Source organism: Drosophila miranda, chromosome 2 (assembly GCF_003369915.1).
Source record: "Drosophila miranda strain MSH22 chromosome 2, D.miranda_PacBio2.1, whole genome shotgun sequence".
NCBI classification, from domain to species: domain Eukaryota; kingdom Metazoa; phylum Arthropoda; class Insecta; order Diptera; family Drosophilidae; genus Drosophila; species Drosophila miranda.
Genome location: NC_046675.1, coordinates 6,714,142 through 6,725,687, shown reverse-complemented (window position 1 = coordinate 6,725,687; position 11,546 = coordinate 6,714,142). Strand labels below are relative to the sequence as shown.

The following is an 11,546-nucleotide window of genomic DNA, read 5'->3' as shown; positions in this document are numbered from 1 at the left end:
TATAACCCAATACTCATTTTGAGTATCGGGTATAAAAATTATTATTGTTGTTTTTTTTTTTTTTTTTTTTCACTATCTGTTTGATTTTCACACACAAAAAAAATTTTTTGTTTGGTTCTTTTTACGTTGGTCGCCAATTATTAAATTACACTGGAACACGACGAGTATGCTGTTATTAGGTATTTATTGATTATTTTAAGTGAACAATTCCTCAGAAGCGTTAGCTAGCTGAGTGGTATCAAACATTGGAGTTATGATAGTTATTGAATTCGGTAGCGGTAGCTGACCGAATATTATGAATGAGAAATTAATTGGTCGAGGCGAGCGATACGCTGCGCTTTATTTGGATTCAAACTTAAGACTAATTATTCATGAAATTAAAAGCTATGATTGCAGCCGGCTTCGCGGCCAGTGCTGCCGCGGCGCTGCCTTCGCTGCAGAGCGATCGCCGCCGTTCCAAGAACTTCAACGTCGCTGGCAGATGTTCGGCACCCGTGGGAACCGCTGACTTTCGCCTTGTGGGTGGTGTTGAATTACTGCAGCTGCATCCGCCAAACCTATGCCTCTGGTCGTGGACCTCGCTGATATGCTAGGTCAGCACACGCCCAGTGTCGGTGGTTAACTTATATGTATTCATCGATAAAAATATAGGTGCTTTGGAAAAAAACTTCAGAAGCATATCGAGCATTTGGTCACATTCGTATAGTTTTTTCTAAAAGTTGGTCGCACCACATTACGAAATTACAATTTATTTTCCAAAAGTAAACTAAAATATATAGTTTCAAGTCAAGTATGGAGGCGGAATTGGTGGAAATAATTGGCGGTATCATGTGCACAGATACAAGGCGAATCCACGAGTGCACTGAAGCTTTGGGCCAGGCGTTTAAGAATCCGCAGACCCTGACAGGGCTCTGCCAGATTCTGGTGTCGCCTCGAGAGACACCAGTCCGCCAGCTCGCAGTTCTCCTGATGAATAAGCGACTCCAGAAGCTGCATCACTGGCAGATGGTGGCGCCCGAACAGCAGGAGGAAATAAAGAGTTGCATGCTCCAGGCATTGATAGGAGGAGAGGAGCAAAAGGGTGTAAGGAAAGCGATTGGCCAGCTCATTGGAACTTTGGTGCGTCATGAGGCGGATAAGAAGGACTCGTGGTTGGCTGATTTGCTGGCACTCAGTTTTCAACTCTGCAGCATGCCCGATCCAAAGAAGAGAGTGCTGGGGGCATCCATATTCTGTACGTTGACCGATGCCGCCCCAGATCATTTTCTCAGCCGCATGCCGGAGGCCTTTGAACTCTTTTCCAGTGTACTGGTGGCAGCCCAGGCCAGAGGAGATATGGCCACAACCACTGTAGCCAATATGATGATGGGAATGTGTTTCCTGGTTCCATTAGTTGACAGCCACACAGAGGAGAAGCTGGAAAATATCGTGCCCCTGACGCTTTTTGCCCTGCAGGCATTTGCCCAAAAAGGAGTCGTGGCCGAATTCACTACCGGCTTTGACATGCTTGATTCCATGGTCGAGAATACCCCAAAATTGCTCAATAAGAATATACAGAACGTCGTTGAGTTCTGCCTGGAGACTTTGAGGAACAAGCAGTTCGTGCCTCCCATCCGTATTAAGGTGGTGCACTTTGTTGAACGCTTAGTGAGCGTAAAGAAGCGGACAATCGTCAAACAGAAGCTGCTAGGGCCCATCCTGGTCGCCATCTTCGAGATGATCTGCAGTGAATTCGACAGCGATGTTGAAGAGGATGACTACTTCACGGGAACCTTCAATAGTCCCGGCAGCGCGGCCACCCAAGCCCTCGATCTCATGGCTTTCTACCTATCCTCAGAGAAGCTTCTTCGAGCTCTTCTGCCAATTATCGAGCCATCGCTCCAGAGTCACGATCCACTGCGCCGTCGCGGCGCCTTCATGTGCATAGCCGTCATCTCCGAGGGTTGCTCGGAGTACATCCAACGGAACAATCTGGAAATATTGCTGAGCCTCATCATCCAGAGGGGCGTTATCGATCCGGATTCCCGCGTGCATAACGTGGCCTTCTTTGCCCTGGGACAGTTCACAGAGCATCTGCAGCCCGAGATATCCACATTTGCACCGCAGATAATGCCCGTGCTGCTCGATTTCATCCATCAAGTGGTTGTGGAGCTGAAGATGACCCATTCGGTGGAGCCCAACAGGATAAATCGAATCTTCAATGCTCTGGAAGATTTATGTGAGCACCTTGAAGATGAGATTTTACCACATTTGCCGGTGCTGATGGAACGGTAATTTATAGTTTCTATTGCCTATTGTGTTCATATAGTAATCTCAAATTATTCTCAGTCTCTTCGAGTGCATGGACCAAGAGAACCACGTGCAAATTCGAAAGCTTGCCCTAATCTGCATCTCAGCGGTGGCCAGTGCATCGAAGACCAATTTCTCGCCGTACTTAAATCCGATTGTGCATATTCTGAGGCACTATCTGGTCTATGAATGCTCCGCGCCGCTCAATGAGCTGCGCATTCAGGCCATAGATACACTGGCTTCAATCGCCAGTTCTGTGGGAAAGGAGAATTTTACTCATCTCGCTGATTGTACAGTGCAGTTTTCTCTGACAATGCTGGATCAGGGTCCAGATGATCCTGACCTGAGGCGTGCCATCTACTGTTTGCTTGGCGGACTATCGTTCGTTTTGACTGATAATATGGTAACTGCGTTCCCAAGGATTGTGGAACGCATACTTCAGTCGGTGGCATCTACCGAATGTGACAATGAATCCAATAATCATGATGTGGACGATGGTTCGGATGACTTGCAGGTGGAAAATGACTTTGTCCTTGAGAAGGAGGAGGCCACATTAGCCTTGAAGGATTTTGCTGTGAATTCAAGCAAATCCTTTACGCCCTACCTTACGATGGCATTCGAAGTGGTGGACAAAAATATTGATCATAGCCAGGAAGTCATCCGCAAGGCATCCATCGAGGCCCTCTGCGCATTTGTGATTGCCCGCGGCGATACGGCCGACATAGACGGCGTGAAGCTTGCATGCACCATCCTTATGCCAAAGTTTACTCAGCTTATCAAGAAAGACGAGGAGCCGGACGTAGTCTGTAAAATACTGGAAGAGCTCGGCGAGCTATTCAAGGCCGTCAAGAAAGCGGCTTTGCCCTTGGCTCAACTGGCAGAGTCTGTCGTTGGGGGCATCACAGATGTGCTACTCAGTAAAACGGCCTGTCAGTACAGTGAGCACGTGGACGATGGCGAGGGCGAGGGCGAGGCGGACACCGAGGAGAGCGAGTTCGATGAGATGGTTATTGAGAGTGCTGCCAATCTCGTGGTCACGATTAGCTACGCTCTCGACCCGGAGACATACTCAATGTATTTTGGACGACTGTACAAATTATTATTGACCCAACTGGTAAGCGTAAGATTTCGCTGGTGATCCGCAGATCTAAATAACCTTCCGTTTTTGCAGGAAAAGGCTAAGAAAAACGATGATCTAAATCAGCGTACTCTTGTTTACGGCGTCCTGTCCGAGTGCATCCGGCCGCTGGGCATCCGTGTGGTCACCTATTTCGATGACCTCTTGCCCGTGTTCCTAGAAGGCTCAACCGACTGCCAACCCAAGGCGCGCCATTGCTGCTTCTTCGGCCTGGGCGAACTCGTCTATAATGCTGAAGAAAATTCGTTTAGCTCGTTTTCAGTGATTTTGCAAGCTCTCTCCGATGCGATCGCCAGGGAGACTGATGCCTTTGCAGTGGATAATATCTGCGGGGCTCTGGCACGCCTGATTATAACCAATTGCAATATTGTGCCTCTAGGTTCCGTGCTGCCCGTTTTTATGCGCAATCTGCCCCTCCGCGAGGACCACGAAGAGTATGACATAGTGCTCAAGGCTTTCCGCGTCCTCTACATGAATGCGCGTCCTAGTGTTGTCGATTTCATTGGCCAGATGGTGGCCGTCACCCTTAATGCCCTCGTGAATGGGGCACTAAGCGATAGCGAATCCACTGCCAGTGCTGTTTCCTTCGTGAAGGAACTAAAGAACGACTATCCGCACCATTTTAACAACGTGGCCAACACGAGTAACAGTGCGGAGGTATTGGAATTTGTTCAGAATCTACTCAATTAGGCAGAAGCCAAATTTGTCATATATGTGTAGCTGTTCGTATATATTTCTCTAATTAATTGTTACATGTTTCTAAATTTATAATTCTCAATAAATACTAGTAGAACAGCCCCCTTATAAGATTTTAGCGATATTATATTTTCACAGTTTCCTGTGTCGTGTCCACTGTGCGTTCAGTGGCTCTGTGGCGAGAGCTGCGGGATTTTCCTGAACTAAGAAATCCCGCTAGCCTGCGCGGAACGTTAGTTAATCGCTAATGCTAATGTTAAATGTCTATCTTAATTCGATGCTAAAGAATTAACGGAAATTCAAAGATTGTTGTCGATGGCCAGGTGGATGGATGACGATTTCTTGTAAGGTTCGGAACTTGCAAGCGGTGCGCTTCTGTCTTTCGGTCTGTCTCGAGTACGAATTGGCAGATCTACATACATACATATATACTGAATGGTTAGTGGTCCAACACAATTGAACAAACAGCACATATATATACAAATGCGCAATAGCAGTAAAATAATTTTTTTTACCAGGTATTCGAATAGCTTAGAGATATACATATGTAGATTCTTTGAAATTCTTGAATTGATGCCAAAATATCGGTTGTCTGCCCAATGTGCAGTGGGCTGAATTGAATTTACATTTTACATTCTACACTGGCGCCCTCAACTTTAGTTCACATATCCAACAATCAGCGGCCCTGTGCTAATGACATGTAAGGAACATGTAACATACATGTCGAATACGTGGAAACAATTAAATCTCCATTTTGTTCGCATTTTGGATCAACCTGATTCTGAAACTAATCAATCTTATGATACGCCTTTTTCCGAACTAGATCAGAAAAGTTTTAAGTCTCCGATCAAACATTAACTAGATCAATCCATGAACTATCTTCGTGTAAATTAAGTTTAAGGAGAGACATGACACTTGCGGAAAAGAAGGCCTGCTATACCCAGAATATAACTGCAGGACGCCAGGCTGGATAAGGGCATATATGTAGATGTCTGCATCAATCTCAATTTTCCACCCAACAAGCTGCCCCAAGGACTGACGTGTATTCTTATCGGCCACGCGTGCAATTGGCGATTCCCAGGCTTAGAGGCAAGTCCAAGGTGCAGACCAAAAAGACCTCATCTTTAATATGAGTTCGATCATAATTCGACGCTTCAGACCATCAAATACATATCTGATAAATGATATTTATGGTCATTGGTACTTAGGGATTTTGGATTTCTGTGCAAGCTTCTGGACAAATATGCCATACCCTTGCTAAGAGTATCATGCCTCTTTGATGCACATGAACACTTTGAGCGCACACCCGGTGGCAGTTCTGGAGGTGAGGTGAGTAGTAACATTCCCCTCAACCCTATGTTGCGATGAACGAAAGAGTTTCCTTTCAGGGCTCCTTAAATGCCGCTGGCGCCTCCCTCTTCGGCATCGCCTCAGACATTGGCGGCTCCATTCGTATCCCGAGTCTATACTGCGGCATCTTTGGCCACAAGTCGTCCGGCGGAGTGGTATCAGTGGGCGGTCATTTCCCCAACTCGATCGCCGAGGATTTTGAGCAATATCTGGTGGAGGTACCCATCAGTCGTTTCGCCGTGGATCTACCTGATCTCCTCGAGGTGATGGCTGGCAGCGAGAAGGCAGCCACACTTCGCTTGAGGGAACCCTTCCTGTTAAGCCAACTGAAGATCCACTATGCCATGGGGTTCGAAGGTATCAACGGATGGATGCATCAGTCGGTGGAGGGGGAGATCCAAAACGCAATTCGCAAGGCTGTGGTGCACTTGAAAGCCCTCGGTCTGGATGTGCAACGCGCCAAGCTTCCAAGCCTCGGCAACTCCATGGAGATGGCCCTGGCCGGGATTGCAGGCATGCACCAGATGGACTACCTGCTGGAGGCCGAGCCAACGGAGGGGTCGGGCAAAGTGCGCGAGACTCTGGGCGAACTGTTTCGCAGCATCCGCGGTCAGTCGAGTTACACAACCAACGCCCTGATCTTTGAGCTTATGCGCCGCTGCCAGGCGTTTGTGGGAAGACCTCAAATGGAACAATACCATGCGGAGTCCAGGGCGCTCATTGGAGAGTTCAGTGTAAGTGGCCAATTAGCGTGCACGCAATCTCCGATGATGTCTAATGCCAATTTGTATTCCAACATACAGACATTTCTAGGGGAGAACGGGGTTCTCCTATTCCCCACCATGAGCTCGCCGGCCGCCAGGCACAAGTGGACAGTTTTGCCGTTGTGGGGCATCGACTACACCCTCATCTTCAACGTTCTCGGCCTGCCGGTCACGCATGTGCCAGTCGGAGTTAATAAACAGGGCCTGCCGATAGGATTCTCCGTAATTGCGGCGCCCCATCAGGATCGCTTGTGTCTGCACCTGGCCGTGGAATTGGAGAGGGCCTTTGGCGGTTGGCAGCCACCCACTCCACACGAGTTTGATGATTAAATGAACGTTGAGAAAGAACTCTTTGAATATCCATCGAAATACAGTGTCTGTCCCAGTGGTGGATGAAATTGTACCAATAGCAATTTATGCTGGAATATGGCATCTTCTCGTATTCCTGGGATCTCGCGTTATCAGGATATTTAGAGAGCCACATGGCTGTAATATGAAACAGGCAGTTAAAAAAAAACGCAAAAGTAAAATACATAATTCCAGTTACAACCAGTTAAAACTATTAATTAAACTAAACAATAAAGCATAGAGTACAGGGTGGAACCTACCAGTTAACATTCAGCTACCTTCATTCTTTTGACAGGACGACTTTTCCTTAGGCGGTGCCAGTATAAAGAAAACGGGTTCTGTCGATTGAGACTTGAGTTAAGAGTTGATATTGCCAAATCTGGCCAAATGTTCGCAGTGTCTGCTCGATTCTGCCACTGCAGTGGTGAATAAAAAGTGAATAAAAATTTCCCGCTAATTTGGTCGCAGGAATCAGCTGACTAATCAACTGACTTTGAAGCTTGATCAGAATGACAGGGTTGCATTTTTAGCAACAAAATGTATAGATTTTTTATATAGGGATTCTTCTTTCAATATATTGAAATATAATTAATATTTGCTTCAACAAAATTTTCGACTTTATGCCACTTATTTGGGAATTCCGCCCAGTGTGCGCTGCTTTAAAAACTTTTTGCCGGTTTTCCTACACATCGGAAATTCTTGAAAGCATCGTGGGCTTATATATGTATTCATCGATAAAAATATAGGTGCTTTGGAAAAAAACGTCAGAAGCATATCGAGCATTTGGTCACATTCGTATAGTTTTTTCTAAAAGTTCGTCGCACCACATTACGAAATTACAATTTATTTTCCAAAAGGAAACTAAAATATATAGTTTCAAGTCAAGTATGGAGGCGGAATTGGTGGAAATAATTGGCGGTATCATGTGCACAGATACAAGGCGAATCCACGAGTGCACTGAAGCTTTGGGCCAGGCTGTTAAGAATCCGCAGACCCTGACAGGGCTCTGCCAGATTCTGGTGTCGCCTCGAGAGACACCAGTCCGCCAGATCGCAGTTCTCCTGATGAATAAGCGACTCCAGAAGCTGCATCACTGGCAGATGGTGGCGCCCGAACAGCAGGAGGAAATAAAGAGTTGCATGCTCCAGGCATTGATAGGAGGAGAGGAGCAAAAGGGTGTAAGGAAAGCGATTGGCCAGCTCATTGGAACTTTGGTGCGTCATGAGGCGGATAAGAAGGACTCGTGGTTGGCTGATTTGCTGGCACTCAGTTTTCAACTCTGCAGCATGCCCGATCCAAAGAAGAGAGTGCTGGGGGCATCCATATTCTGTACGCTGACCGATGCCGCCCCAGATCATTTTCTCAGCCGCATGCCGGAGGCCTTTGAACTCTTTTCCAGTGTACTGGTGGCAGCCCAGGCTAGAGGAGATATGGCCACAACCACTGTAGCCAATATGATGATGGGAATGTGTTTCCTGGTTCCATTAGTTGACAGCCACACAGAGGAGAAGCTGGAAAATATCGTGCCCCTGACGCTTTTTGCCCTGCAGGCATTTGCCCAAAAAGGAGTCGTGGCCGAATTCACTACCGGCTTTGACATGCTTGATTCCATGGTCGAGAATACCCCAAAATTGCTCAATAAGAATATACAGAACGTCGTTGAGTTCTGCCTGGAGACTTTGAGGAACAAGCAGTTCGTGCCTCCCATCCGTATTAAGGTGGTGCACTTTGTTGAACGCTTAGTGAGCGTAAAGAAGCGGACAATCGTCAAACAGAAGCTGCTAGGGCCCATCCTGGTCGCCATCTTCGAGATGATCTGCAGTGAATTCGACAGCGATGATGAAGAGGATGACTATTTCAAGGGAACCTTCAATAGTCCCGGCAGCGCGGCCACCCAAGCCCTCGGTCTCATGGCTTTCTACCTATCCTCAGAGAAGCTTCTTCGAGCTCTTCTGCCAATTATCGAGCCATCGCTCCAGAGTCACGATCCACTGCGCCGTCGCGGCGCCTTCATGTGCATAGCAGTCATCTCCGAGGGTTGCTCGGAGTACATCCAACGGAACAATCTGGAAATATTGCTGAGCCTCATCATCCAGAGGGGCGTTATCGATCCGGATTCCCGCGTGCATAACGTGGCCTTCTTTGCCCTGGGACAGTTCACAGAGCATCTGCAGCCCGAGATATCCACATTTGCACCGCAGATAATGCCCGTGCTGCTCGATTTCATCCATCAAGTGGTTGTGGAGCTGAAGATGACCCATTCGGTGGAGCCCAACAGGATAAATCGAATCTTCAATGCTCTGGAAGATTTATGTGAGCACCTTGAAGATGAGATTTTACCACATTTGCCGGTGCTGATGGAACGGTAATTTATAGTTTCTATTGCCTATTGTGTTCATATAGTAATCTCAAATTATTCTCAGTCTCTTCGAGTGCATGGACCAAGAGAACCACGTGCAAATTCGAAAGCTTGCCCTAATCTGCATCTCAGCGGTGGCCAGTGCATCGAAGACCAATTTCTCGCCGTACTTAAATCCGATTGTGCATATTCTGAGGCACTATCTGGTCTATGAATGCTCCGCGCCGCTCAATGAGCTGCGCATTCAGGCCATAGATACACTGGCTTCAATCGCCAGTTCTGTGGGAAAAGAGAATTTTACTCATCTCGCTGATTGTACAGTGCAGTTTTCTCTGACAATGCTGGATCAGGGTCCAGATGATCCTGACCTGAGGCGTGCCATCTACTGTTTGCTTGGCGGACTATCGTTCGTTTTGACTGATAATATGGTAACTGCGTTCCCAAGGATTGTGGAACGCATACTTCAGTCGGTGGCATCTACCGAATGTGACAATGAATCCAATAATCATGATGTGGACGATGGTTCGGATGACTTGCAGGTGGAAAATGACTTTGTCTTTGAGAAGGAGGAGGCCACATTAGTCTTGAAGGATTTTGCTGTGAATTCAAGGAAATCCTTTACGCCCTACCTTACGATGGCATTCGAAGTGGTGGAAAAAAATATTGATCATAGCCAGGAAGTCATCCGCAAGGCATCCATCGAGGCCCTCTGCGCATTTGTGATTGCCCGCGGCGATACGGCCGACATAGACGGCGTGAAGCTTGCATGCACCATCCTTATGCCAAAGTTTACTCAGCTTATCAAGAAAGACGAGGAGCCGGACGTAGTCTGTAAAATACTGGAAGAGCTCGGCGAGCTATTCAAGGCCGTCAAGAAAGCGGCTTTGCCCTTGGCTCAACTGGCAGAGTCTGTCGTTGGGGGCATCACAGATGTGCTACTCAGTAAAACGGCCTGTCAGTACAGTGAGCACGTGGACGATGGCGAGGGCGAGGGCGAGGCGGACACCGAGGAGAGCGAGTTCGATGAGATGGTTATTGAGAGTGCTGCCAATCTCGTGGTCACGATTAGCTACGCTCTCGACCCGGAGACATACTCAATGTATTTTGGACGACTGTACAAATTATTATTGACCCAACTGGTAAGCGTAAGATTTCGCTGGTGATCCGCAGATCTAAATAACCTTCCGTTTTTGCAGGAAAAGGCTAAGAAAAACGATGATCTAAATCAGCGTACTCTTGTTTACGGCGTCCTGTCCGAGTGCATCCGGCCGCTGGGCATCCGTGTGGTCACCTATTTCGATGACCTCTTGCCCGTGTTCCTAGAAGGCTCAACCGACTGCCAACCCAAGGCGCGCCATTGCTGCTTCTTCGGCCTGGGCGAACTCGTCTATAATGCTGAAGAAAATTCTTTTAGCTCGTTTTCAGTGATTTTGCAAGCTCTCTCCGATGCGATCGCCAGGGAGACTGATGCCTTTGCAGTGGATAATATCTGCGGGGCTCTGGCACGCCTGATTATAACCAATTGCAATATTGTGCCTCTAGGTTTCGTGCTGCCCGTTTTTATGCGCAATCTGCCCCTCCGCGAGGACCCCGAAGAGTATGACATAGTGCTCAAGGCTTTCCGCGTCCTCTACATGAATGCGCGTCCTAGTGTTGTCGATTTCATTGGCCAGATGGTGGCCGTCACCCTTAATGCGCTCGTGAATGGGGCACTAAGCGATAGCGAATCCACTGCCAGTGCTGTTTCCTTCGTGAAGGAACTAAAGAACGACTATCCGCACCATTTTAACAACGTGGCCAACACATGTAGCAGTGCGGAGGTATTGGAATTTGTTCAGAATCTACTCAATTAGGCAGAAGCCAAATTTGTCATATATGTGTAGCTGTTCGTATATATTTCTCTAATTAATTGTTACATGTTTCTAAATTTATAATTCTCAATAAATACTAGTAGAACAGCCCCCTTATAAGATTTTAGCGATATTATATTTTCACAGTTTCCTGTGTCGTGTCCACTGTGCGTTCAGTGGCTCTGTGGCGAGAGCTGCGGGATTTTCCTGAACTAAGAAATCCCGCTAGCCTGCGCGGAACGTTAGTTAATCGCTAATGCTAATGTTAAATGTCTATCTTAATTCGATGCTAAAGAATTAACGGAAATTCAAAGATTGTTGTCGATGGCCAGGTGGATGGATGACGATTTCTTGTAAGGTTCGGAACTTGCAAGCGGTGCGCTTCTGTCTTTCGGTCTGTCTCGAGTACGAATTGGCAGATCTACATACATACATATATACTGAATGGTTAGTGGTCCAACACAATTGAACAAACAGCACATATATATACAAATGCGCAATAGCAGTAAAATAATTTTTTTTACCAGGTATTCGAATAGCTTAGAGATATACATATGTAGATTCTTTGAAATTCTTGAATTGATGCCAAAATATCGGTTGTCTGCCCAATGTGCAGTGGGCTGAATTGAATTTACATTTTACATTCTACACTGGCGCCCTCAACTTTAGTTCACATATCCAACAATCAGCGGCCCTGTGCTAATGACATGTAAGGAACATGTAACATACATGTCGAATACGTGGAAACAATT

At 46.9% G+C, this 11,546-nt stretch overlaps 3 protein-coding genes across 3 annotated transcripts; all 3 read left to right on the top strand.

Annotated features, from left to right (window-relative positions):
* Nucleotides 1–692: 692 nt before the first annotated feature.
* On the top strand, nt 693–4,225 carry LOC108157607 (importin-4-like). Its single transcript, XM_033389822.1, has 3 exons — nt 693–2,270; nt 2,329–3,403; nt 3,461–4,225. The coding sequence occupies exons 1-3, from the start codon at nt 793–795 to the stop codon at nt 4,115–4,117; spliced, it is 3,210 nt and encodes a 1,069-aa protein (XP_033245713.1). The 5' UTR covers nt 693–792; the 3' UTR covers nt 4,118–4,225.
* Nucleotides 4,226–4,438: 213 nt separating this feature from the next.
* LOC117187459 (fatty-acid amide hydrolase 2-A-like) lies at nt 4,439–6,796 on the top strand. The gene is made up of 4 exons (XM_033390174.1): nt 4,439–4,467; nt 5,332–5,452; nt 5,512–6,207; nt 6,277–6,796. The coding sequence occupies exons 1-4, from the start codon at nt 4,439–4,441 to the stop codon at nt 6,565–6,567; spliced, it is 1,137 nt and encodes a 378-aa protein (XP_033246065.1). The 3' UTR covers nt 6,568–6,796.
* A 566-nt stretch (nt 6,797–7,362) lies between these two features.
* LOC117187276 (importin-4-like) lies at nt 7,363–10,905 on the top strand. Its single transcript, XM_033389617.1, has 3 exons — nt 7,363–8,950; nt 9,009–10,083; nt 10,141–10,905. The coding sequence occupies exons 1-3, from the start codon at nt 7,473–7,475 to the stop codon at nt 10,795–10,797; spliced, it is 3,210 nt and encodes a 1,069-aa protein (XP_033245508.1). The 5' UTR covers nt 7,363–7,472; the 3' UTR covers nt 10,798–10,905.
* The last annotated feature ends 641 nt before the right edge of the window (nt 10,906–11,546 follow it).

Bases quoted from the DNA above. Each gene is read 5' to 3' on its own strand.
- LOC108157607 (XM_033389822.1), top strand. From the start codon at position 793: ATGGAGGCGGAATTGGTGGAAATAATTGGCGGTATCATGTGCACAGAT. The intron at 2,271-2,328 runs GTAATTTATAGT...AATTATTCTCAG, and splicing joins TTGCCGGTGCTGATGGAACG to TCTCTTCGAGTGCATGGACC. The intron at 3,404-3,460 runs GTAAGCGTAAGA...CCGTTTTTGCAG, and splicing joins AATTATTATTGACCCAACTG to GAAAAGGCTAAGAAAAACGA.
- LOC117187459 (XM_033390174.1), top strand. From the start codon at position 4,439: ATGGCCAGGTGGATGGATGACGATTTCTT. The intron at 4,468-5,331 runs GTAAGGTTCGGA...ATTGGTACTTAG, and splicing joins TGGATGGATGACGATTTCTT to GGATTTTGGATTTCTGTGCA. The intron at 6,208-6,276 runs GTAAGTGGCCAA...TCCAACATACAG, and splicing joins CGCTCATTGGAGAGTTCAGT to ACATTTCTAGGGGAGAACGG.
- LOC117187276 (XM_033389617.1), top strand. From the start codon at position 7,473: ATGGAGGCGGAATTGGTGGAAATAATTGGCGGTATCATGTGCACAGAT. The intron at 8,951-9,008 runs GTAATTTATAGT...AATTATTCTCAG, and splicing joins TTGCCGGTGCTGATGGAACG to TCTCTTCGAGTGCATGGACC. The intron at 10,084-10,140 runs GTAAGCGTAAGA...CCGTTTTTGCAG, and splicing joins AATTATTATTGACCCAACTG to GAAAAGGCTAAGAAAAACGA.